Source organism: Micropterus salmoides, unplaced genomic scaffold, assembly GCF_014851395.1.
Source record: "Micropterus salmoides isolate LMB-PRFRI ecotype aquatic unplaced genomic scaffold, ASM1485139v1 Ms_hic_scaffold_2157, whole genome shotgun sequence".
Taxonomy (NCBI): Eukaryota; Metazoa; Chordata; class Actinopteri; order Centrarchiformes; family Centrarchidae; genus Micropterus; species Micropterus salmoides.
Window position 1 is genome coordinate 1 of NW_024041326.1, and position 27,727 is coordinate 27,727.

General features: G+C 41.4%; 1 protein-coding gene, 1 long non-coding RNA gene and 1 pseudogene across 2 annotated transcripts; 2 read left to right on the forward strand and 1 right to left on the reverse strand.

Moving 5' to 3' along the window:
• Positions 1-2,755: 2,755 nt before the first annotated feature.
• On the forward strand, positions 2,756-7,040 carry LOC119916764 (G-protein coupled receptor 4-like). Its single transcript, XM_038736735.1, has 2 exons — positions 2,756-3,085; positions 5,463-7,040. Exon 2 carries the CDS (start codon positions 5,505-5,507, stop codon positions 6,507-6,509), a length of 1,005 nt encoding a protein of 334 aa, XP_038592663.1. The 5' UTR covers positions 2,756-3,085; positions 5,463-5,504; the 3' UTR covers positions 6,510-7,040.
• An 11,080-nt stretch (positions 7,041-18,120) lies between these two features.
• LOC119916762 lies at positions 18,121-18,910 on the forward strand. Its single transcript, XR_005447154.1, has 2 exons — positions 18,121-18,289; positions 18,387-18,910. It is a non-coding gene; the product is annotated as an uncharacterized LOC119916762 (long non-coding RNA).
• Positions 18,911-21,236: 2,326 nt separating this feature from the next.
• On the reverse strand, positions 21,237-23,641 carry LOC119916761 (annotated as a pseudogene).
• Positions 23,642-27,727: the final 4,086 nt, after the last annotated feature.

Below are 27,727 nucleotides of genomic sequence, written 5' to 3' on the forward strand. Positions count from 1 at the left end.
CCAACTAAGTATTGAGTGATGTACATGCTCATACTTTTCATGTTCATAACTTTTCAGTTGGCCAACATGGCTTTTTTTGTATTGGTCTTAAGTAATATTCTAATTTTCGGAGATACTGGATTTGGGATTTTCATTAGTTGTCAGTTTTAATCATCACAATTAAATGAAATAAACATTTGAAATATATCAATCTGTGTGTAATGAATGAATATAATATCCAAGTTTCACTTTTGAATGGAATTACTGAAATAAATAAACTTTTTGATGATTTCTAATTATATGACCAGCACCTGTACATATCCCATGCAACCGCTGACTTACTTTTGCCGTTTTCGCAGTTTTCAGTCCAAAAACAGCTGTTTTCTGTGTTGTTGTTAAAATTATTGCAATTACTGAGCTGAGGAGAAAAGAAGTGCTACTTTGGAACAGATGGTTTTATCGGCCTCTTACTAACCGACTCATAGGAGCTACACAGACATCCAATATATCAAAAGATTTGTCTGCTCAAGACGAAGAGAAGGAGCCCACACAGCACTGTAGGATGTTCTGTTCACAAGTTGTGGTCCTGTAAAGCATACTTCCTCCTCTCCATAGGTTTATAGGGGGTCCGTCGTGCCCGGGTGCTACGGCGGATTTCCCTATCGTAGCTTCCCCACAACGTTTTTTAATGTCTATTCAGCTACTGCAAGCTTCATCATCTTCTGTTCGTTACTCAATAAATCATTTAATCATACCTGTTGATTGTGGTCCTTGCTAGTGAAAGACCAAAGAAAAAGCACAGCAGAACTGAAACCGTTAACTTTCTGTTTTTTGAAGCATGGATCCCAGACAGGAAGCGCTACTGATTACTTTTTTCCATTAGCCAGAGAAAATGCGTTGTCATTAATAGACTAAAAGCTTGAAATTAAATAATTCAACAATTGATCTACAATCTCACTAATTCCCCTGTTGTTTTGTTAACATCTTGTGTTTTTGCAGGAGAAATGACAGGAAACCAGTGGTTTTACTCATTGTCATCATACCCTCAGCTCAGAAATTCTGCTTCCTGTGATAACCACTGAAAAAACAGTCAATAAACACTCAAAACAAAAACCTTGTTAGCTCTTGGTTAGTCTGCAACTGTGTAACATGATCACAAATTTTGATTGCAGAATTTCCTCATCAGCCATTCTGACTGCAGAACCAATGACCTGCAGTTTGGCCATCAAGTACATTAAAAGGCTTTCCCAGCTGCTGAGTTTGCCCTTGCACTCAGGCATAATGCATTTCGAAAGGGAATAACTCAACAGTGTAATACAATTTGCAAAATTACAGAAAATTGCAGAGCAATTCTGGTTGTCAGACAGATGCAAAACCAAAAGGTACCATTTTGGTATGGCAATATACTGTTGTTGTAGCTGGAAATTATAAGACAAAGGGTTCTAATAAAATTGTGTATTGTGTATTATTGTGCACAACAGAACAAGCATAAAACATTGTAAAGGAAACAGCAGCACTTAAGAAGACTTAAAACAGCTCATGACAGGATATCCATCACCCTAAAGAGCTCCTGCTTCCAGAAGTTATACTGTTTAATGTTGCAATTTGTTTTTTAGAGAGTCATGTGCACTTCTAAGGTACACAGTTTACCGTTAGAGTATATTTACAGTAAGCTACCTAAATTTAAACAATAGGTTAAAATTTTAAACAATTCTCATGTGCCAATATGTACATTTCTCCCTCTCGATATTGCCAATCTTGTGGTGAGGGTTGTGAATTGCAACCAACAGCTTAGTCACCATTCACCTCTCCCTTTGCAAGCGTACAGGAGAAGCTAGGGTGACCGACGCGCTCTGTCGGCTCTTGTGCTAAATAATACGTGTGGTCCTCCATATGTCCAAATTTTACTTAATTTAACTTAATTCTAATAAACCAGACAACTACTACAGCTACTACAACTACTTCTTCTTCTTCTTCCTTCTTCTTCATACATTTTCACGTTGGTGACGAAGTGGGCTCTGTAGAGCAGTGTTCCATTTGGGTTACTGCAGAAACATGGCGCCGCAAAATGGTGACTTCCACGAAAGGGGATGTATGGGTGTATGTTGAGTATGGATGTACCTTAGAATGTACTGTAGGCTCATTCTAAGGTAATAAAAACACAACAGTGATGGAGTGGCAAGCGCTTTTTGGAATATTTTACTGTAAGAGTCATTGGCTAAATTTATTAACCATTTCCTCTTTCTAAGCTTCCTCTTTCCCTTTCTCAGCTCTTTATGTAGCAGACCAAAGGTATGCATTCTTGCTCATAGAAAAATTCATAACATTCATAGCTAGTGGAAATGTTTTCTAAACACATTAAGAGATGGGCTGCAGTCACAGATTCTTTTCATAAACATAAAAAAGCCTTGGATATTGCACTGACACAAGGTTGTTCTGGGTTAAATACTGTATCTTATATATCCATTGTGATTTATATTTACACTAGGTACACAAAGAAAAGACTCATATTGATGTGAAAGTACAATGGGGAATTCAAGGTTTGGGTACGTTAGGTACATGTAATGTAGTTGTGTGCCTGTAGAATTTCCCCTGGTCCACAGAGCACACAGTGATAGAAGAAGCTAGGGAGTATTAACATCTGCATCATTTCTGGTTCATCACAGTCTAGTGTTTCTCCCTACCCCTGAAACCCATTTCCTCCGTGCACGTGTGCAAAACCAAAACCTCCCTCCTCCTACATGTTTCTTCCTCTTTTTGCTCTTCGTATCATCTCTTCCCCACACTCCATGCTGACATTTCAACTGTGGCTGTCAACGGCAAGTCATCTCACCGTGAACGAAAAAATCTGACAGTCCACAGAGAGAATAACGGTTGCCCTCTGTAGTGGCTGATCATTATCTAGTGTTGTAATCATTTGAGAGTACCATGTGGGACTGTAGCGGCTTGGCTACATGTCAGTAGCTCTGAAGACACTCTTCTGATGCTTGTCCTCTGACCCAACTGGACTGAACTATGCCAAACCTGAAACAGCTCTGCAATATGTCTGAAAGTCTTCACCCACTGGACAGCTTTCTTTAAGGATCAAGACACACAAAAACAACAGGTGAGGTCATCATTAATTACAGTTCTGGATGTAAGATGTCTGAAAATTATGCTAGACTTAAAAAACACTTCAAAAAAGTAACCCTGAAAAGGTTAAAAAAGCGCAAGACGGGTGTTGACAGTATTTATTCAGTTTAAAACCTCACTTTCTTTGCTAGTTTTCTTTTTGTCCCTAGTGGACTGTTGTCAAGAGAAAGACGGCATGCTTGAGGCTCTGTGAGTCAGCGTTGCAAAAATAATTAGGGTTGACTCTCAGCAGGATTGAATGTTGTGCTTCTCCCAGTGGTGGTCACTACAACAGTTTAGAGAGTACAGCAGATAACTGCTTGACAGGAAAAAATAGTGGAACTTCACAGGAACAGGTGGACTGTGATATATTTTAAACACAGCTGTGTTAGTAGGGAGGCAAACAATAAAACATAAAATAAAACATATTCTTCCATATTTGGCATTCAGCACATTCCCACCTCTTGAAGTTTTGCTCATTTAAAGCCTCATTGGGGACAAGGTTGTATAATAACAACCAGGCTTAGTTTAGCTTATAATACTAACAAACGCATTGTTGGCTCAGATGGAAAAAAAGGACGGAGTGAAGATTGGGCCAGCTCTATAAAGCAGGCATTTATTTGGATTATGTGTATAAAATAAAATGGAAACGCTTTACATGTTAAACATTAACCAGATGAAAACTTGTACACTAGAGGAAAAACAAAATACTGATTGTGAAAAGCAGAGATGACAACATGTGGACAGAACAAACTCTTCACAGTAATTGGCCCATTATTACTAAGAGGGGAAGTCTAATGTGTGGTTAGTCAGAGCAGCCAGCCTGGTGACTAAACAAAAGCCTATGAATCATTTTAGATGAAAATTTCAGATTTATGAACAAAACTTTCCAATATCCGAGTCAGTGTGGTTTCCCAACCAACATTATTTGATAATATTATGAATAATCCATTAAATCACATCCATTTTCACACACCTACGTTTACGTGCATGCACACAACTACACACAAACAAAGACACACATACGTGCACAGGCACACATTGTCGTTCACTAAAGATGGTCTGACTCTAAATGGCTTCTCCATTATTGAGTTTGGATGGGACAGCCGATCTCTGTGTAGACGTTAATGGCATTAGATGCTTCCTGAGCCAATAAACACACCGGTGCCAAGCCTAAGAGATAGAACAAAACACAGAGTGGAAAGAAATATCAAAGAATGCCACTGAGATACAGAAAAGTAGCCATAAAGACACAGAACATAGGTTAGATTTCCTAATGCTGAAATCTCAGAAAATAAATTGACAAAAAAACATGCACAAACCTTAATATATGTGATTTGACGTATCAACATTAAAAAGAGACTGTTGACTTTATTATAACCCTGTTACAGATGACATTTACCTGTGTGGGCAGTCATTTCGCTTTGGCCTTTTCGTGCTATTTCCAGCACCAGAACCTTTTGAACAGGAAGCAAGACAGACTAATATCTAGTATGTGTCTGCCTGACAGATTGGAATCGCAGCTCTATGATGAACTAAGACTGACCATGCATATACAGTGTAAATCAGGGAAGTAATTAATTTATTAATTCATATATGGCATGAAGTTCACATTACACATTTGTAAAGCAACAGTAAACAAATTAAATCCCTCTTGTCTGGGAGAAATGCTTAAGCATTATTTTGTCCCCACAGAATAACAATTTCTCATTGCACCGATAAATTGGATTTAAGTTGTATTATCCACTTACTACAGTAAAATGCAAATGCTCTCTTTGCGAGTTCAGTCTAAGCTGCCCCTGCCTGCCAACCAGACTTAGAACATGCAGGCCAAGAAGTGCAACAATTTATAGAGAGTTTGACAAAAAGCAGCATTAACTTAATAATGTGATCGGCTAGGGGGGTTGGTAGCAGAGGCTTCTGCATCTAATTCATCTAATATAATGATTTAATGCTCTCAGTTTCCACAGAAACAGGTTCATTTATGAAGAAAATGCATGACATGTTTTCTCCAGAGCAGTTGAGGCAATAGGGAGGGAAATTTGCCAATCTCAGTTTCTATTAGTACTGTGCAGGTGAAAACTATTATCATCAGGGAAACTGCATGACTAAGCCTGTATCCGCTCTACGGGGGAAACATCTCTCTGTACCATAAACCGTTGAGCTAAACTGCACCACACTCATAAATATCAGAGGACAACCAAATGATTTTATCTCTTGAGCTCGCTGGACCACAAAATAGGATGGGGGACACAAAATGTCCAAGCCGTGCTATGGATTTTAAAGTATCATAGGAGCAAGCTCATGTTGTCTGTGTCAGTTTTACTCAGTCAAACTCTTACTATGAAACTCTTTCTTTTTTACGCTTGCAGGGGAATTTCTAACCAAGAAAGTGACAGAAAACCAACGTAACAATGAATGTCATAGACACACCAACGACATCCACAAACTTAACAGAGTGTGTTCAAATCGGCGAGAGTGTCATCAGTGACCTTCTGATGTCTGTTTACATCTTGGCTTTTATCTTTGGTTTGATCTTCAATGTGCTGACCCTGGGCCCAATTTGGCAACAAGTGCAGCGGCAAAATGTTCTGGGTATCTTCCTGCTAAGCCTGTCCATCTCTGACATGCTTTTCCTCTTCACCATGCCCCTCTGGATCAATTATTACCGGCAGGACCACACCTGGAAGCTAGGTGTTATCTCCTGCAAGTTAGCTGGCTTCTTCTACTACTCCAACATGTACATCAGCGTCTACCTCCTCTGCAGTATCTCCGTGGACCGCTGCCTGGTGGTCACCTATCCACTCCGCTCCAAGACGCACCGTACATCGTGTTATGCCTGGATACAGTGCGCTACTGTTTATGTTGTGGTGATGGCGATGCACATCATCCTACTGGTCAATGACAATCTCAAAGATACCCATGATGACCGTTGTTATGAGACTTATCCCATGGAGAAGCCTGTCGCCTTGTTCAACCTTCTCAGAGTGGGAATTGGCTTCCTGCTGCCCCTACTGGTCTTAGCAGTGAGCTACTGGAGGGTACTGGCCACTGTGGGTCAGAGTCCCGGCCTGAGTGCCCAGGCTAAAAGGAAGGTCCGCCTGCTGTCCTTTGGGGTGATTGGGATCTTCTCAATTTGCTTTGCTCCATATCACATTATCCTGCTCATACGCTCACTGGTCTTCTATGCACATTCTCAAGAAAGTTACTGCAAGTTTGAACAACAAATACACTTTTACTTCTCATGTACGCTGGCACTGTCCAGTCTGAACTGCGTAGTGGACCCTGTGTTGTATGTGCTAGTCAGTAACGGAGTCCAGGAGGAGCTGAAACTGTGCTGGAAGAGGCATCGAACGACACAGACAGACAGAAACTGTGCCCTAACTGAATTCACAGGAAAGTCTAATAATTTAATATGAACTAAGCTGTATGTGGGTGGACCAGTGCACCTGTGTATTTGTATGCATATCTATTTATAAATAGACTCATGTCTTCAAAGTTAAAGAGTAATTGGCAGAATTATTCACATTCCATAATTAACCATCCATGTTCAGACAATCGGACATCCTTTGAGAGAAGCACATTTTCGCCTTTGTCTGTTTCCCCCCTTATATCCTGCATTGTGTAGAGGAGGGGGTTGAATTACATGCATCTCAAAGCTCTGTAATTGGATTGCACTTCCAGGCTTTGCTCTCCCAAGAGTTCTTCAGTGGCAGCCACTTCTGTTTTGTGGTTGGACACTGCTGGAGTTTAAGAGCCCTTGTATTTTCCCTCCAATCTATCCAAGGATATTGTGATTGTTATGTGCGACCCTGATATAGCTGCAATAGGTGCATTAACTCTAAAGTATGACATAAAACCATTCATTAGTGTGGCTGTGTGTCCAGTGTCTGACTGTAAGTGAAACATGTTGAATGTAGATCCAAATAAACCAGTGGTTTGAACAGGTGCTTGGGTTTCAGGTTGTTTAGTTTGTTGCAGTAATGAAATATGTGATGATCAATTTTGCACTTTATACATATATGAGTAGTAAGAAGCACATACATCCAAGCACTCTGCCATTACCGTCGCATATAAAGGTAATCATAAATCCAGCACAGCTGTATGCGGCACATGTGTGGGCAAAGGTTACAATCAGGAGACCTGTATGTGTGTGTGTGAGAGAGAGAGAGAGAGAGAGAGAGAAAGACATAAAGAGAGTTGAAGTTTTGAAGGTGTATTGACAATGTATCTAATCGACAATAGACAGGTAGGCAGACAGGTAAATGATGAAAGAAAGAAACAGAAACAAAGAGCTTTCTGTTTATTAAGGCTGTTTTATACTTTTCTATTATTCATACAGTGGCTTGCTCACGCATCAATAGAGCTCTTTGTAGGGAACATCGATCACTAGCTAAGCACTTGGCATATGACCAGCATGAACCCTCAGGTTGTCAGGGTTTGCACGACCAGTTCTCTTTCTTTAAAGGTCTATAATAATGAGTCCTTGGTCTTTACATGGTATACAGAAACCCTGTGTCATAAAAAAAAAACAGCTCATATACCACTAAAATATTTTGCCTAATATGCTTAAGTGGAAACATAATTGCTGCCTGAAATATTTTCAATGGCAATGTTTTTTCCAGTCCATGAGTGGAAACGAATTAACTATGTTGAGAGTGAACATTTTGCTGACATGTTTTTGCGGCTTTGCAGATACTTCCATTAAAATGCCACTCTATTATGCTGATAAAAACGCATGCCATAACTTTCCTTCAAAACACATTTGGAAATGTGTTGTATGTGATTGTTTATAGGGACACACACACATTTAGTGTTGCTCTGTTAAATACTGGGATATGGATAAGGCTGGTGATATTCTATATTTTTCTTAATTTCAAAAAGTCAGATAAAAAGACTAAAACTAATGAACTGATCCTACATACAAGTATTGTCTGTGTAGTCAGAGTCTGATATAGCTCATTCCTCTGTGCTATATACCTCTATTGTTGTCCAGAAACTATTAATAAACATCATCATGAGCCACACAGTTGTACTGAGTAACATGTTCCTTAATTATGATGAACACTGGTTTATTTTCAGTTAGTTCGACAAAAGGCAAACCGTGTTGCTGGAATTACTCATTAGAGCATCACATGTGTTAATACCTGGATGCAAATAGTCTGAATAACAAACTCCTGCAAAATTTACCCATGTTTGAGTAAAATTAAACTCTAGTTTGAGCCCTTTCGAGATGTACATCTTCAGTAGAAATTAATGGGCCACAGACAGTTTAGAGTAGTTGCAAAGTAGTGACTGATGGTCTTGTTGACAAAAATAGAATGTCAGTCTTTTAAGACAACCCAAGACTGGGGAGGTTTCATATGCCCCAGCAGATTCAGGTTTTTCAAAAGATAGCTCGGCTTAGGACCATATGGAAATTCCTCATTTGTGTGAATTCACGAAAGGTTCTCAAAAGATGTCCTTCCCTTACTCTATTATTTCACCTCAATACTCTTACCAGTCAATGGCAATTTGAAGAAGCACTAATTGAAAAAGTGACTATATAAATGTTAGAAAGAAGTCAAGTCTATTACTCAAAACTGCAGTCCACCCCGTGGCATTTGGCTCAAGACATTACACATCCATTTTCTCTACACTCAGCTCATACAGCAGTTTTAATGAGCTAACTCATGCTGTAGCTGGACTCCTTGGGAAAGCAATATGGTTTCATTGATTATCTGTTCTGACTCATAGCCTCATAATGAAGTGTTGGTCTAAATGCATTATATAGACAAGCTATTCTTAGACTGTATTAGACTGTTATTTTAGCATCAGGTCGAGTATTGTTGCACATACACAAAACAGCACTCAGTAGAATTTTTTTCCTTGGTGGTGGTGGTAACTTCCTCTGAACAATCACTGCTAATCAGTTAATATTTCTATTAAACTGCTTCTCTCCTGCTGCTCCCTGTGTTATTAAGTGTATTTTTAATGAAACAGCTAGTCTTTATAATCAACATCACAACAACAACATATAAAACAGAGATGTATGTTTTTGAAAATGAACCTTACTTTCTCTTTTTAATTATTATTTTATGGCCTCTCTCTTAAAGGTTGTAAAGTTTGCAGCAGTTTGAAGTTTGTTTAGGTAGCAAGTTCCAAGACTTTGCTCCTTCCTGAAAGAAATTTTGCAAAATAAAACTTTACAGTTACCTCTTGAAGCTTCTCTGTTGGATCTGCTGCTGCTCTGTAGTCTCTTAATGTACTTACAAAGAGGCTGAAGAGCAAGTCCATTTAAACATTTAAATACAAGCTTTACATGATGAAAATCACTAAAGTTTGCAAAACTTAAAACAGCTCAGCCATAATAATAACGTTCAGTATTCAATTTTGATTGTCACTGTCAGAGAGTTCTACTATTGATGCTGTAGTTTGCATTGGTGTAGAACTGCACTGCGACCTCTGTAATAAACATACACTCACCAGCACTTTTGCCTTCAGAACTGCCTTAATTCTTCATGGCATACTTTCAACAAGGTGTTGGAAACATTCCTCAGAGACTTTTGTCCATATTAATTTGATAGCATCACGCAGTTGCTGCAGATTTGTTGGGTGCACATTCATAATGCAAATCTCCCGTTCCACCACATCCCAAAGGTGCTCTATTGGATTGAGATCTGATGAATTAGGAGGCCACACCACCAGCCTGAACCGTTAATATAAGCAGGATGGATCCCTGCTTTCATGTTGTTTGCGCATGAATTCTGACCTACCATCTGAATGTTGCAGCTGAAATCGAGACTCATCAGACCAGGCTTCGTTTTGTTTCAATTTTTCAAAATTGTCCAATTTTGTGAGCCTGTGTGAATTGTAGCCTCAGTTTCCTGTTCTTAGCTGACAGGAGTGGCACCCGGAGTGATCTTCTGCAGCTGTAAGCCATCAGCTTCAAGGTTCAATGTGTTGTCTATTCATAGATGGTTTTCTGCATACCTTGGTTGTAACAAGTGGTTATTTGAGTTACGGTTGCCTTTCTGTCATCTCGAAACAGTCTGCCCATTCTCCTCTGACATTAAGGCATTTTCGTCCACACAACTGCCATTCACTGGATAGTTTCTCTTTTTCGGACCATTCTAAAAATCCCAGTGGACCGGCAGTTTCTGAAATACTCAGACCAGCCTGTCTGGCACCAACAACCATGCCACGTTCAAAGTCACTTAAATCCCCTTTCTTCAGCAAGTTGTCTTGACCATGTCTACATGCCTAAATGCATTGAATTGCTGCCATGTGATTGGTTGATTAGCTACAGTATTTGTGTTAACAAGCAATTGAACAGCTGTGGTTGGTGAGTCTATAGTTGTATTAACACATTTTGGAGACTTTTAACAAAAACTGCCCATTATAAACTGTGATGAAATATGTAGAAAAGCTATTGTGGAATAAAAGGTAGAATATGTGGAAAAGCTGTTGTGTATACCAAAAACTGGCCAGGGAGTGTATAATTTATTTGCACTACCCATCTGCAGGATTTGCTTGTGAATGTAATACTGTTTTGCACTCTGTGTCAAACGCTAAAGCTTTTAATTTGTGTATGACAAACACCACATCCTGTTGTATTTTTCCTCACTGACTAGCTCAAATACACATAAAATAAGTTTTGTAGAGTACATTAGTGTCCAATTACCCACTTATATTGTTCAAGTATATTTGTAATACACTGCTTGACAGGATTAGCAAGTGCTCTTCACTGTTACAGCATTACATTTACATTTACTCATTTGGCAGACGCTTTTATCCAAAGCAACTTACATTTGAAGAACAACATACAAGCATCATCAGAGCATCACATACAGATCTACAACTGACAATACATACTAGTAAGAGCAGCAATAAATACTAGTAAGAGCTCATAGTACATATCACATCAATGGGGTAAATACCTAGGGAAGGAAGTACGAGTTAACAAAAAGTGCAATCAAAACAAAAAAGTGCAATTAATACAAGATAATTGTAGGGGATAGAAGAAGAAGAGCACAGGAAGTGCATGTTAGAGGTTAGGAGTTAGAGGTGTTAGAAGAGGAAGAACCAGATTTGCGGTTTCACCGCACAAGCTGGAAGACCTGCTAGGAGGGCATTGCAATAGTCGAGGCGAGAGATAACCATGGCATGACCAAAACGGCATGACCGAGAGACAGCAGCAACATGGTCTGAAAAGGACAGCTGGTCATCAATCATGACATCCAAGTTTCTCACCACCTTAGTTGGAGTGATGGTTTAAGAGTCAGTTTGTAGTATGATGTTATGGTGGATAGATTGCTTAGCTGGAATGACCAAGAGTTCAGTCTTAGAGAGGTTTAGTTGAAGGTGGCAAGCCTTCATCCATGCAGATATGTCCGAGAGACAGTCTGTGATCCGCGCCAAGACGGTGGGATCGTCTGGCGGGAAGGACAGGTAGAGTTGCGTATCGTAGCGTAGCAGTGGTAAGAGAAGCCGTTGTGTAATTATTAAACATTACTCAGGGGCCAGAGACCCTGAGGGAACTGAATCTCCGGTGGTTCCCTTTTTTTCGAGGTATGAATTAATATTCCCATAATATTAATTTCAGAAGTTTATTAAAAATCATACAATATAGACATATTGACAAATAGTGCAGTGATCAGAGTGCAAAGGATGCAAGAGTAAACTATTATTCTCATTATGTACATGTTGAAGGTGGATATGATATACAGGTACACATACACATACATGCATACATGTACACATGTACACAGTGTGATGGAGCATAGTGTAAAGGATGCTGGAAAAAATAAATAAGACCTATGACCTTATGACCCGAGGTAGGTGTATTGGTATACAGTATATACAATATGACATAGTATGAACAGCACTGAAATAGAGAATGGTGAATAAATAAATAATAAGCGGTAACCAGTAAACAGGTGGCTGATTAGAGACAGAGTTACTGGGTTATTACACAGGAATTGTTCCTGACACTGTCAGAAATCAGCTGTTCATCAGAGTGATGGCTTGTGGGAAGAAACTGCTTCTGTGTCTGTTGGTTTTGGCGTACAGTGCTCTTTAGCACCTACCAGAGGGGAGGAGCTGGACCAGGTTGTGTCCGGGGTGAGATGGATCTGCAGTGATGTTTCCTGCCTGTTTCCTGACTCTGGAAATGTATGTAAGTCCTGAATGGAGGGCAGGTTGGCACCGATGGTTTTTTCTGCAGTCCTGTCTGTTGTAGTCTGCTCCTGTCCTTTTTGGTGGCAGATCCAAACCAGACAGTGATGGAGGTGCAGAGAACAGACTGGATGATGGTTGTGTAGAACTGGATCAGCAGGTCCTTAGGCAGGTTGAGCTTCCTGAAGCAGGAAGTACATCCTCTGCTTGATCAACTGACAGGTGGAGGCTGGCACAGTGAGCTGGGTGAGTCTGGTGCTGAGGATGTCCGGGATGATGGTGTTGAATGCCGTGCTGAAGTCCACAAACAGGATCCTTGCATATGTCCCTGGAGAGTCGAGGTGTTGCAGGATGTAATGCAGACCCAAGTTGACAGCATCATCCACAGACCTGTTAGCCCTGTAGGCAAACTGCAGGGGGTCCAGCAGGGGGCCTGTAATGTCCTTCAGGTGGGCCAACACCAGTCTTTCAAAGGACTTCATGACTAAAGATGTCAGGGCGACGGGCCTGTAGTCATTTAGTCCCGAGATAGAGGTTTTTTTTGGGATGACTGTGGAGCGTTTGAAGCAGGAGGGAACTTCACACAGCTCCAGTGATCTGTTGAAGATCTGAGTGAAGATGGGGGCCAGCTGGTCCGCACAGATTTTCAGGCACGATAGTGAAACATCGTCAGGTCCAGGAGCCTTCCTGATCTTCTGCCTTTGGAGGAGGTGGCTCATGTCCTCATCACAGATCTTGAATGCAGGTGAGAGATCAGAGGGGAAAGGTGACTGTTTGAAGATGGTGTTGGAGTGGGGGAGAGGGGTGACTCTGGGCTTTTCAAACCTACAGTAGAAACCATTCAGCTCGTCTGCCAGTTGTTGAGTACCAGCAGTGTTGGGGGATGGTCTCTTGTAGTTTGTGAGTGTCTGCACTGACGCAGGGTTGTTGGCTGCAAAGCTGTTATTGAGCCTTTCAGCATAGCACCTCTTTGCAGCTTTGATCTCTTTAGTCAGCGTGTTCCTGGCCTAGTTGTACAAGACTCTGTCCCCGCTTCTTAAGGCCTCCTCTTTGGTCTGACGAAGCTGCTTGAGTTTCGCTGTGAACCGGGTTTTTGGTTATTGTATGTAAGGTTTTAATTCGGCACACACATGTCCTCACAAAAACTGATGTAAGATGTCACATTGTCAGTTAGTTCGTCCAGGTCAGTGGCTGCAGGCTCAAAAACACTCCAGTCAGTGCAGTCAAAGCAGGCCTGTAACTCCAGCTTTGACTCATTGGTCCATCTTTTCACAGTCTTTACAACAGGTTTAGCAGATTTCAGTTTTTGCCTGTGTGTCGGGAGAAGATGAACCAGACAGTGATCAGAGAGTCCTAAGGCTGCATGTGGGAACAGAGCGATAGGCGTCCTTTAATGTTGTGTAGCAGTGGTCCAGTGTCCCTGGTGGGACTCTTAATATGCTGTCTGTACTTTGGAAGTTCATGGTTGAGGTTTGCTTTGTTAAAGTCCCCAAGAACAATGAGCATGGAGTCTGGGTGTTTTTTCTCCACATTAGTTATCTGGTCATGATTTCTTCAACACTGTGACATCTGTGCACCAACCTTCGTTTATATAGAAACAGAGTCTGCCTCCCTGTGATTTTCCCATGAGCTCCCTTTTGCGATCCGCGTGGATGAGATTAAATCCCGGTAGGTGAAGTGCGCTGTCCGGGATGCGCTCGGTGAGCCAGGATTCGGTGAAACAGAGGACAGCAGATCTGTTAGTTAACAAAAGTCCACTAGTTGCTAGGCTGGTTTCTGCAGTGTAAAAGCTATTACTAGCTTAAGCTAATAATAGTGACCAGCAAGTTGTAGCAGTTATCAACGCCGTCATCTTGGCTCAAGCTGAACAAAACATCATAGCCTGGCTGAGATAATGTTTGAGCTTTTAAGAAGGGGCAGGGGCGCCGCTGTAAAGGAAAGGGTGCGCTGGTGTTTATAACACCAGGCAAAATGAGTGTCATTGTGAAACAGCATGTAGCACAATAACCATTTGATCTCAATTAACTTGTTTTCATAATCGTTGAAAGCCAAAATCTAAATCCACAATGCCGCAATTTATAACAGTTAGACCGCAGTAAACCACAAAGTCCATTGAATCTGCTTGTGTTGCTTTACGGCTGCGCTGCATTTGCTGGAGCCATTCTAGTCTATGCCTCCATCAGACGCTGAAATGCTCCCTGTGGGAAATACAGCCTGCAGACAACAGAACAAAACGGGGTCACAGAAGAAGAAGAAAGTAGTAGAAGCAGCAAATTAACAAGTCAGTAACATGGGGCAGGCTGCACGCTCCACTGCTGAAACACTTCCAGTGATGCCGAGAAGAGGTCAGAACAAAACTGCGGCACAGCTGTTACACGGCACAGTATTTACAAATCACGGTGCAGTATTTACAAATCACTCCATATTTGCTTTTTACCGTTACATTCTTTCTTGCAGGCTAAAATCAAAACTTTGAGATAATACTGGTGGTACACAGGATAGTAATATGGGTAGTGTTAGCTGGTGAAGTAATGTGGAAAGCCATAAGGTAAGGAAAGCTCAGGGCAGCCGTGGTATTTTGGTGCACTCTGTTTGTTTTATTTACGTTTGTTAACTTTGCATTCTGCTGTGATACCCAGAGCTCTTTCACCAGAGAAGAGCTCATAAACATCAGGGGAACAACACCAGCGGATTTAATTCCGACTTTTCTCATGTCATCAGTGGAATTATTGGACATTCCGGTCAAGGCTTCACTTTCCGCTGTTCACGTGGTGAGACACCGAAGGAGAGGTAGGAGGTCCGGTACACTGGTGCGACCACGCCGAAGAGGACACCGCTATCGGGAATATTTCTCTCCAATGTGCGCTCACTTTGCAATAAACTGGACGAACTTCGGCTACTGGTGGGGAAAAACAGAGATCTATTTTCTTTATCTTCTATTTTGTGCTTCACGGAGACATGGCTGTGTGGATCAATACCAGACTGCAGCTGACTGGCTTCCAACTGTCCAGCAAAACAAAAGGTGGAGGTGTCTGTTTTTACATTAACAGTGGCTGGTGTAATGATGTGACTCATGTGATTCAGCAACACTGTAAACCATTCTACTCTCCCCACGAGTTTGCTACCTACTTTCTTCTTTGTGTTTACTTCGCACCGCAGGCCAATGTGCACGACGCACAGCGCACGCTGGCTGACCAGATACTGTGAGTAGAGCGAACCTTCCTGGACTCCTTAGTTATTGTTCTTAGTGACTTTAACAAAGGAAACCTCAGTCATGAACTCCCCAATACAGACAGTTCATAAAGTGTCCAACCAGAGAGGGGAACACTCTGGATCACTACTACACTACATTAAGCAGTGCCTATCACACCGTACCTCAAGCTCCACTGGGTCACTCTGACCATGTCATGGTTCACTTGATTCTTGCTTACAGGCAAAAGCTAAAACTGTGTAAACCTGTAGTGAGGACATCAATGCAGTGGACCAGTGAAGCTGTAGAGAACCTCGAGGCGTGTTTGGACTGCACTGACTGGGATGTTTTCAGGACTGCTACCACCAACCTGGATTAGTATACAGAGGCTGTGACGTCCTACATCAGCTTCTGTGAGGACAGCTGCATTCCAACACGGACCAGGATGAGTTATAAAAAGGACAAACCCTGGTTCACAGCTAAGCTCAGACAGCTAAGATTGGAAAAGGAAGAGGCATTTAGGAGTGGAGACCGGGCCAGGTTTAAGGAGTCAAAGTACAGGTGTAGCAAGGTGTTGCAAGATGTTAAACAGTTGTACGCAGAGAGATTACAGCACCAGTTCTCAAGAAATGACTTCTTCTGTCTGGAGAGGCTTCAGACAGATCACCAGCTACAAACCTAAATCCCCCCACTCCATGAACGACTCACAACTTGCCAATGAGTTGAACCAGTTTTACTGTCGTTTTGAAAGACAATGGGACAGACCTGACACCATTACCCGTCACACCACTGATCGGCCACAGTCCACCATCTCATCCTCCACCTCCTCCCCCTCTCTTACCATCCTGGAGAGGGAAGTCAACAGACTGTCAAGGCAGAAACCTTGCAAAGCAGCTGGGTCGGACTCTGTCTCCCCATCCACCCTGAAGCATTGCGCCAATCAGCTGTCTCCGGTGTTCACAAACATTTTTAACACCTCACTGGAGACATGCCATGTGCCAGCCTGCTTCAAAGCCTCCACCATCGTGCCTGACTCCACCTGCAGATGGATCACAGACTTCCTGATGGACAGGAAGCAGCATGTTAAGCTGGGAAAAGATCTCTCTGACTCCAGGACCCTCAGCACTGGTTCCCCTCAGGGCTGCGTTCTTTCCTCTCTGCTCTTCTCCCTGTACACCAACAGCTGCACCTCCAGTCACCGGTCAGTCAAGCTCCTGAAGTTTGCGGATGACACCACCCTCATTAGGCTCATCTCAGGTGGGGATGAGTCCTCCTACTGGTAGGAGATTGACCATCTGGTGACCTGGTGCAGCCAGAACTGTCTGGAGCTCAATGCTCTGAAGACACTTTTGCACATACTTGTCAGTATTGTATTATAGTATTATTGTATTTTTTGTATACTTGTACATTTTTTGATCTCCTTTTTAATTTTTTTTATATATTTCTATTTAAGTTAATTCTACTGTAAGCAACAATTTATACCAAGGCAAATTCCTTGTATGTGAAAATGTACTTGGCAATAAACCTGATTCTGATTCTGATAAAGCTGTAGTATTTTGAACAGGATAATGTTAGCAACTGATCGGCTTTAGCTGGCAAGCTAATGTAACCTAACTTGAGCCAACTAAAGCACATGCTTTACAGTAATGTTACTTCACCTGTCCAGTAGGGTGAAAGCCAACTCTGTGTCGGTTTTGTCAGTTTCAAAACAAATCGAAGATCTCTCTCTGTGACTCAAGCCTTTCTGATGTTGATTGTGTTTTCACCCGACATCAATTTGACTCACGTTTAGCCAGATGGGCTTCACAAATAACTTTATTTCTTTTTTTTATTCATACGTAGAATTTGTGTTGGATTGTTATGCTGGGGTGTTAATGGACTGCATTTCGTTAGCTGCAGCTGTAGTCGGCAAGAGGCTCGGGAGCACGCAGCTAGAACCTGACCAGAATAGTGGCTGTTCCAAGCAACAGAGAAAACGGGCATGTGATTAATTTTAAGTGAAATTACAGTTACGTTGACAAATTGGTGGTAAAAAAAATATTTATTAAAACAACGCAAGGCAAGGCAAGTTTATTTGTATTGCACATTTCAACAGCAAAGTAATTCAAAGTGCTTTACATAAAACATAAAAGCAACAGGGAAATATAAAAAAGGGAAATTGAAAAAATACACATTAAAAAATAATAAAAGTTACAGTGCAGTGTACAATCAGGGTTAAAAGAGTTAAATGGAAAATAAAAACAGTCTGAGGGGTTGAGCAAATAATTGAGTTACAATTAACATTTAATCTACTCTCTCTAGCCAGTCTGTACTCGGGTCCATAGCAGTCTTTGGGTCCACTGAAACTCCAAAAACCCTCGGACACTACAGAGAAACCAGGACATGTCGCAGGCCACTTTGATCCAGTTATACTCCCGGACCCACCTGCAGCGACCACTATGTTTAGCGCTCCTAGTGGCAGTGACCAGTGGTCTGTGTGGCAGCGACCACAATCTTTAGCGCCCTTAGTGGTAGCGACCAGTGGTCTGTGTGGCAGCGACCAGTGGTCGGTGTGGCAGCAACCAGACCGCAGAATTGGCTACAACTGTTGCGGTGGCAGCCCGGCTGACGGTGAGTGCCCTGTTTTTTAACTCCTTTTTCTCCGCATCCTATTTTCTCCTGTGTCTCCTCCCCTCTCCTTCTGTGTGTGCTCTCCCTCTCTCCGCTCCGGAGCCCAGCTGACTACCCACAGCTGTCTATCATCAACCTCCACCTCCGACCGCCACACCTGCCAGCTATCAGCCTCATCTCTACCAGTATTTCAACCCCGGCTCTCCACTCCATCCCCGCTTGATTGTCGCCGCTCCAGACTTGGTGCCACTGCTACATTCAAGCTTTTTATGATCTTGTTCACATCTTACTTCTCCATCTCCTATCTCATTGAACTAACCCTGTCTGTTTCCCCCACCAGGTCCACTCACCTCTGTCTCCCATTCGGTCAGCTGGGCTCACCTACCTGCCTTCCCCTCTTGCATCGCCTCCACGGCTCTCCCTGGTTCCCCCTTCGCTCCTCGCCTGACCGCCAGCTACCACATCCTTTCCTGCCTCTCGTTACTTCATCTAAGAGACTTCTTCAGTTTTGAATGACTGGTAGAGAAACTCAGCTATTTAACGTCTGTGGGGTCGTTGCCAAGACACAATTTTGTGTTTATGGGAACGTGACGAGACGAGATTTCAACACTTTAAGAAATTATCTATGCTGAATTATATGAAAAATTTGAGCATTAAACACACCAATTCCTGCATTCTGGTGAATATTTTTTTTAAAACAATTTCTGCTTTTTCTGCATCAATTTATGGTGAAAATGTTTTTATGGCTTTTTTTGTAGAGTGAAGCTGAAGACAGCGCCTGGTGTAAAGTTCTTATAACAGCAGCATTACACTCAATTGGGTCATTAATGTGAAATCTGCCTAAGTAAAGAATTTTGGTTAGCTTATGTATTTCTGTGCTTTTCTCACTCCAGGGCTCCAATTTGAATATTTTAAAGAGGTCATATTATGCTTTCTGTCCCTCTCCTTTATTGAGTTATATCCCTTTTTTGTGCATGAAAAAGTCCAGCCCAAAGGGAGTTCCCATCTCCCATAGAAAACACAGTTCTGAACTGACTGAAAACAGCTTGTTTGTAGTCCAGCCTTTTCCCTTTGTTCTCTGTGACGTCACAGCAAAATGCGGGTCAAAATGTTCTCCTAGCAAATAGTATGACACACCCTCAAAAACACCAGTGGAAAAACAGTGAGCACACAGTGATAAGAGGTCCGCCTGCTGCCTCTCCTCTCCCTTCCAAACATTAGCTAACCCTCCAGGCAGTTAATGGACATAAAGTTGTTACTGTGATGTAGAGTTAAAACATTATGGATTAAAGATATTTTGTTACAAATTAATAACTCACCACTCTGAAACTCTTGCTCCAGTATAGGTTGCTAAGCTCCTAGGGGGAACATGAACAGCTGAACCGCCCTGTTTACCTGCTTCTCAGGCCCACACTACTCTGCTTCTGATTGGCTAGTAGTCCTTGACTGTGCATGTGCAACTCCAACAAAGATCTTGTAGAGGTAAGATGCATCACTCCATAGCTAAAATGGAGCATTCAACATACATGGTGAAAAGAGGAGCTGCAGTAATGTGCAGTCTGACAAAAATATGTTGTTTTTTGAAAATGAAACCATGTAAACCTGTTCTGGTAAAACCCCTAAATAAGATTTTGAACCTGAAAATGGGCATAATATGACCTTTTTAAATCAAAATTTCACAACATTTGTGGGGGTTGTTTGCGCATGCTACCAATCTGATCTCATCAGTTAAGATGAAGCAAATTAGCTGGGTTTTTGACTTTACACTCTTGATTAATAATACCTTGGGATGTCTTTCTTCCCCTGAACTTTAACTTTAATAGCTACTCCTTTAGTCATACTGACGATTTCAGATGGGCTTTAACTGTGGATCGACACTCTGTGTGACATTATTGCATTGGAGGGAGCCTTTCAAACTGACCTCCCTTCTTAAAAACAAAACTATAACTCTTGCAGACCCTTATAGAAAAAGCATCAGAGGGAAAATCAAATTGAGTAGAGCTGAAAGTAGTCTCAAGGTTCACTTAAAGAGAAAAGTCAGGGCAACCCAGCTGCCGAGCAACAGGCAGCAAAGTAATCTGATTGTTAAAAGGTGACAGTTTGCATCAGCAGTATTGGCTGGGGAGCTGGGGCTTATTAGCTTGCACTAAAGCTACATTGAGTATTTTTGCTGCTGCCAGCTGGCTGACCAAAAAAATGGTGTTTTGGCATTTTTGAATGGGCTGGGTTTGTTGATGGACAATCTGCCCTGCACAATGATTATGAATGAATGTGTGATGTAGAAAAATATATCCCTTTTATCATAACCAGCAATAATAATAAAACTGTAGAAGTCTGAATATTGAATTGAATGCTGCTTAAATGTAATTTAGATCACATTAGCCAGTGTCTTTTAACACGAAGCATGTTCAAAAATGGACTTGATAGCCAGGCTCTGACAAACAATGAAAGCATAAATCACACGAAATGAACGACAGGGGAGACAGCACAGTGATGCTTATGGGTGACTTTATTGTTCATGCTCTGAATACTAAGTTGATCATTGTGTCTATCTTATTTTCCAGACAGAGCCAAAGAGTCTTTGTTCATCAGGTAACACCTTTATGCATTTGGTATTGATTATATTTTACAAACAGAAGTGCAGCACTGCTGTACATATTGATCTTTTCCATCCAGGTCCACACAAACTGTGCACACCACATGTATGCACAAACACAAATGTATTTGTCTATGTGCACAGATGACACAAAGTTAGACTGTGGATCCAAATAACAGAGAATGAATACTACATAATAACATTAAAAATAACATGTGTATTTCAACACAAAAAATCGAATATAATGTTGGTAAATCAAGAAGGACATAACTGCTTTTAAGAATACAATTTTGAAGAACAGACAGTCAGTACAAGGGATGAAATAAAACAGCCACATTGTGTCTTTTGCACATCCTCTTCTTGGTCTTTAAACCATGTCTTGTGAGAAGAGTTCAATGTCCGGTCATCTCCCCAAAGTCAAGCGTCTACTGTTAAATCAGGCCCTGGTCTCAGCCTCTAGCAAGTCTGTTTCAGAGCCCCTCAGCCTGAGGGTCTGTTTATGCCCATGCTGGCCTTTTTAGAGCTGCATGATCTGCTTAACGTCTATGTCAGCAGCTTGGCCATCCAAGAAAAAACAGGGATCCCAGTGGATGCCTTAATCGTCTTCATCATTATACTAAACTACAGTCTGGTCGGGATCTGCTTCTTGCCTGTTTGTCATAAATGGCCTTGTTTAGTGCTGCCTATGGTGACACTGTACATGTGAGAACCAACTGTCTTGAAGCCACAAAAAGAAATGGGAGGAATCTTGTTTGTATGGATGTTGAGCAGTTATCTTATTTTCTGGACACCTCAGACATTAACATAGAGATGCAGGTGTTAGCTTGTGGGTAAGGACAGGGCTCTGCATATCAGGAGCTGCTACAGTGGTTGTATCATAGCAGTCGGAAATCAGCTCCTGGACGTTGCTCTCTCCACCATCCCACTCTGACGATTGCGACAAGGACAGAGGTAGCCTTTTAAGTGCATGCGCACCTTGCTGTGCAGTGAGGCATAGATGAAGGGGTTGTAACACGCAGAGCTCATAGCCACTAAATGACAGCAGACTTGTAAGACATTTATGTAGCGCTTCCCCATGATCTGGAAGTCTGGATCCAGGTCCAGCAACAGATTCAGCACCTACACAGTGACATGGACAAACTTGTGTTATAGCCCTGGTTGTATTTAATTGAGCTGAATCTGTATTAATTCTTAAAAATACACTTAACTTAAATCCAACTTTTCTTCTTGCACATTTTGACACCCTTCAATAATCACAACAAATGGCATACTTGCAACACCTGCAGCCCAGTAGGACTGGCAAATGTATCTGCAATTTGCATAAGAAAATCACTTATGAAATGTCATGCTGCCACCATTTGTGATCTGTGTGTAGGCAGTTCTCGCAGAATGCTTTTGGTGTAACGGCGCCCCAGGTCTGTGCAAACCTACCGCAATGTAAACCCTGCCCTATTATTCCAGTAATATGATGATCTGAGGTTTTTGTATGGCTCACTGTGGACATAATATTGGTTTTGTAGACACAATTACCTGATGATGAGATCCTGTGGTTAATGATGTATAAAACTGAATCATCTCATGGACAGTTAAAGCTTCACTCTTTTTTCATCACTTCACTGCTTTCTAATTTATGATTTGCTAACAGATACCAACAAGAGTGTAAACTTGATCTCCCTTACAAGTCTAACTCACAAATCAAGATCTTCCTCAAATTCAAACTCAGATAAGGAGTAAAGAAGAAGGATATTCAAGCTAAGAATGCCTCACAGTTTAGTTTTACTGTAAGACTCACCTGCAGGGGCATCCAACACAGAGCGAAGGCCAGCACTGAGGCCACCAGCAGAGAGAAAGTCCTCTTCCTCCTTTGGCTCCAGCGCTGTTGGCTATTGTATGGCTCTCCAGGTACTGAATAGCGTCTTAGGCTGACAGTGATGGCACAGTAGGATATGCTGACGACAGCAGCGGGATCATATAGGAGGCTATGAGAATGAAGAAGGAGTACAGCAGCCGCAGATTGCCACTATTTGGCCAGAATTCCTCACACACTACCAGGTTGATGCCACTGGGTCGCAGGTCCAGATAGCGCGTGTAGAGAGACGGAGGTGCGGCCAGGGCCAGAGATAAAAGCCACACACCCAGAGTCACTGCACCACAACCCCAAGCAGAGATCCTCCTCCGTACTGGGTGAGCTGAAACAGAATGTGAACAATTTCAGACATAGCATAGCCAACAGCCCCAAATCAGTATATTATTTCACACATTAAAGCCACCATGTTTGAAATGTGTATAGTATTATAGCGTCTTTCAATGAATAATAAAATTAGTGCAATCTGTTGATTTCAGCCCATTCATCTCAGTATCTCCTGGTTGGATTTGAGGGTTGACTAATCAGCATGCATTGCTGTCTACCACTGTGTCCTTTTTACACCCACACCATATGGCTCGAGAGAAACTAATTTTCAAATCCTAGAAGAAGAAGAAGAAGTAGAACAAGTAAAAATTATATTAAGTCCCATACCTACAACAATGTAGCGGTCCACAGCAATGGCAGTGAGTGAAAGCACTGATGCAAACACTGTGGCACACTGCAGCAAGGGGACCAGGTGGCAGAGTGGTCTCCCAAAAGCCCAGCCATGGCTGTCAAAGGCATAAGACACAGTCAGTGGGACACAACTCAAACACATCAGCAGGTCTCCAGCTGCTAAGTTACCAATGAAAAAGTTGGTGGCGTTATGGAGTTTCTTGTCAGCCAAGATGCAAGCCAAGAGGAAAGAGTTTCCAACACCAGCCACGGCCACTATGAGGCAGTAGAGAGGCAGGAAGAGAGGTTTGAAGCGTAGAAGAAGCTCCATGCCTATAAACATGTCCAGGGGGTCACTGTGGTTGAGTCCTTGGCTTTGGGTGCCATTTAGTTTCTCTAGTCCTGTTTCATGGCTGGTGTTGCCGGTCACACTGAAAACCTCTTCCATGAGGATATCCATGGCTCTGGAGGCAACCTTAAAGTAAGGGAGAGCACCATCAACAATAATCGACAAGTGAAGATTTCAGAAATGTCAGTGACACTGATCTATCAGTATTCATAGTTATATATATATTTTTTCGTTATTCCAGTTGATTTTTCAGTAGCTCAAAAAATAAAAATGAAAAAATGAAAAGTGAGTAAGTGGCTTTTTAGAGACTTTTCTGGAGACCAGGACAACAAAGTGAAAGTAAAATGGCAATTTGGCTGTGTGTCTCCCGAATCTCCCATAATTTGGGGACTTTGGGGGATGTAAACAAGAAGTATAATGTTGTCAAAGAGTCATTTAGTTAGTGGGTTCAAGTTGAGCTCTGTATTTAGCAACAAGTCCTCCAACCTAAACGACAACATGGTCGTTTTTACCAACTACCAAATTACTCGAGTGTATCCTACAGTAGCGCCCCTACCGGGGACGTTTGTCCATGTGTTGCAAAACGACAATTTCGAACTCCCCAACCGGACCTACGTTACGTAAATCACGTGACTTATCTTCCCATGACATAAACACATGGAGACCGCAGCGACACAAAGGAGGTGAACCCAGCAGATCAGCCGTGAGGCAGGTATACAATCACCACTGACTTAGGTTTAGGCACACACCCCTGTGAAGGTTAGGATAAGGGGGGCTATGTGGGACTGTCAATGCCTATAAGACTAATTAGCTAAATAGTTAGCTAGCTAGCTAATGCTATGAAGCTAATGTAGCTAACGCTACTTAACTGTATTAAAAAACAAATCATTGTTTCACACGCGAACCAGTGTGCAACTTATGGCTATTTATAGTACTGACCGTCTTTGTCATGTGTTTGCGTTGTACGGCCACTACAGGTCACTGCCACAATGAACATGAGTCATAATTTGTGTGGCTAAAACGACCTATAATTTTCTGTGGAGGACATGTTCAGTTTTAGGCAAAAAAAAACGGTAACATTTTCTATGAAGGTCAGCGCTATAATGACTTATGCATATATTTATAACACGATATAATGCGTCCATAAGACATTATAACAGTTGTTATAATCACTTAAAAACATGCATTATACGCTATAGCAAAGTCATAATATTATGACCTTTTGATTTAATGTTTTATAACTAATAGTATACCAGTTTATATCAATGTGCGGCAAGAATCTCCGACCATGTTCCATAACACATTATAACCACCGACTCTGCCTCGTTATGAATACTCTTTAGTCAAGATTTACAATTAGTGATATAAAATGGAATAATAGCTTATAGTAATGTTTAAAGTTATATAGCATGTCTTTGTTTGCTTTAAGTAAAGTGTTAAAATATCTACCCCTGTATAATATATTACAGGTGGAATAATACCATATGAACTAATTATAAGACCTTATAACACATAATTGTTTGCTTTAAGTAAAGTGACACACATTTTGCGCAGGAAAACACTCGCTTTATGAACAATCTGTTTGAATTTTGAACATTTTGCAGTATAGCACAAAAACACAACATAATTACATCAAGAAAACTCGTTGTCAGGGTGGTGAAAGATCGCTCAAGAGAAGACCTGTTGCTGGCCAACATCATGTAAGAAGAGGCTCAGATGTTGTCACAGATGAATGGCGAGCCTATGGACAGGCCCTAACAGATGCAGTGGACCACTTCACAAAACGTAGCCTATTAAAAGACATAATTGAAATGGGAATTGGGAATACTGAAATGACTCGATTTGCTATCAGAATGTGATCCATTCGGTCGGTAACATTTGAAAAGGCTACACAGAGGCACATATAGAATTTTACCCCCATTCACATTAGCAGTGCTAAACCGGAAGTTAGCCTGCTCGTCTAGCAAAAGTCAACACAGTGGACGCTGTAGCGCTACTGCCGACTAGCGTTTGGGGGTGTAATTGCAGAATGACGGACAGACCTACGCAGAAGTATAAATGCATTGTTATGAACTGTAGTTCCAGTCCTGTGCCTCGGTTATGTTTTAGTATTTACTTCTTGTTCCTCGTCTGCATTATTTTAGTTTAGTCTGCTCTGTATTCTGTGTCTTAGCTCCTCGTTCTGTGTCTCGGTTTATGTCTTGGTGTTTTGGGTTCTGTCCTGTGTCCATTATCAGTTGTATAGTCTCTTGTGTTTTGGGGTTCGCTCATGTCCGTCTCTGTCTGTCACTCATGTCTGTCTTCTTGATGCCTTAGTTTCCAGTTCAGTGTTTTGCTTCGCTTCGGTCTGTTTTCCTTGTTGGTGTTAGTTCAGTGGGGATGTGTCTGCTTGTGTCTTTATTCATTTATATTTATTTCTCTGATCTGTTATGACACAGGTTACTGAACACATGTCTATTCCCTCCAGTATCCCTCTGCCTGACTGTCTCTCTGTTCTTCCCTCTGTTCTCTCTCTGCCTGCCTCGTTAGCCTCATGTCTGTCACCTGTGTTGCTCCCGCCCTGCTTGTTATCCCTGGTATATAGGTGTGGTCTTTCTGTTCAGCCCTTGTCCGGTCATTGTTCATGTTACCTCCCCAGTCTGTCGTGTGTATACTCTCTGCCTTCCTGTAACCAGCCTTGCTTGTCTTGTCACCCTGTACCTTTGGATTTCTGTTAGGAACTACCTTTGTTTTGAACTCTATCAGCCACTCAGTCAGTAAGTGTGCTCGCCTTCTGTTTGTTCTAATAAATCACCTCGGTTCACTGCACCTCCTCTACCTTGCGTCCTGCATTTGGGTCCTCCAACCTGCCCAACTCAGCCACCCACCGTAACATGCATGGCTACGTGCGTATGGGCCTTTAGCTATCAGCAGTTCCTCTTTGCAATGTACCCATAGATGAACAGACAGCTTTCATTGGATTACTTATTTGATCCAAAATCATAATACCTCACAGATTGTTTTTGGTGTTACAAGAACACATGTATTATATGTAGACAATATTATTGTGAGACAATGAAACAATGCTTTATCTTCGCAGGAATTTTGTTGAATCATATTTCATTATCTTTATGCAGCTGCAGTGATCTGGTTTATTTTGTCTTGTTCCAAGATGAATCTCATGTAGAATTTTATTTTTCTGAAACTCTTCTGGGAAAAGATTAAATACTTTCAGGTGGATTTTTATGTGTGAAGAAAAACGAGCTGAGGTTGAGAATAAATGACTTGAGAAACGTTTTACTGACTAGTCTAGGGAGTCATCTACGATGATGGACAACTGTTTGCACGCCAGTGCCTTGTATCATGCATTGGAACATTATGTTCCCTGGTGCCTTTACTATTCTACTACTCAAATTGCTGTTAAATCCCATTTTTGGCTGTAGTTGCCCCTAGTGCAGCATGTAGATACAAGGTAAGAGTCCACACCATAAAAATATCTTGAAGAGGGAAAATCACAGTGAACTCTAAAACCTATTATTATAAAACTGATTTGGTCTGAAGGCTATGTAGTATATAAATGTCAGCACAGTTTTGTTCTCAGAACTTTAAACACTAAAAATATCTTGTTCTGTAATTGTCATGGCTAGATTATCAGGCATTATGTTTTTAATTATAAAGCAAATTGTCTGTTTCAAGTTGTCACTCTCAATTTACTCTGCTTTAATAATGACTACAAACTTCTCTAGACATCTCAAGATGCCAGAACTGATTTGAGGACATTTGACAAAAGATTTAATTTGATTCAGAGAGATAATAATTGTAGTACTACTTTACTACTGCTCCTATTATAACTCTGAGTATAATGCAGAACAAAAAGTGATTTTTATATTACAAAAATACATTGTTGGTACATTCTGGTAAAATCTGATGGGCTACTGACTTACATCATGCCAGCAACATAAAAAATACCTATAATTTAAACTAGCTGCCAGACAGTAAAATAATATTTCCACTCTATGTCAGGAAAAGCACATGTGTGTTAAATAACTAATAACTAATAATCTGTATTCTATGTAGGTGAGCTAGTTCCGGGCATTGGTGTTATCTTAGAAGATGTGCAGATCATGATTTCATCTAGCTAAAATGTGCACTTCTGGTGCTGCCCTCTTCTTGACTTAAAAAAAAAGTATATAGCTCTGTCTTTGACAGCACAATTACAGAGTGGGATCTTCTCTG

Excerpts from the sequence above, each read along its gene's own strand:
- LOC119916764 (XM_038736735.1), top strand. The coding sequence starts at position 5,505 with ATGAATGTCATAGACACACCAACGACATCCACAAACTTAACAGAGTGT.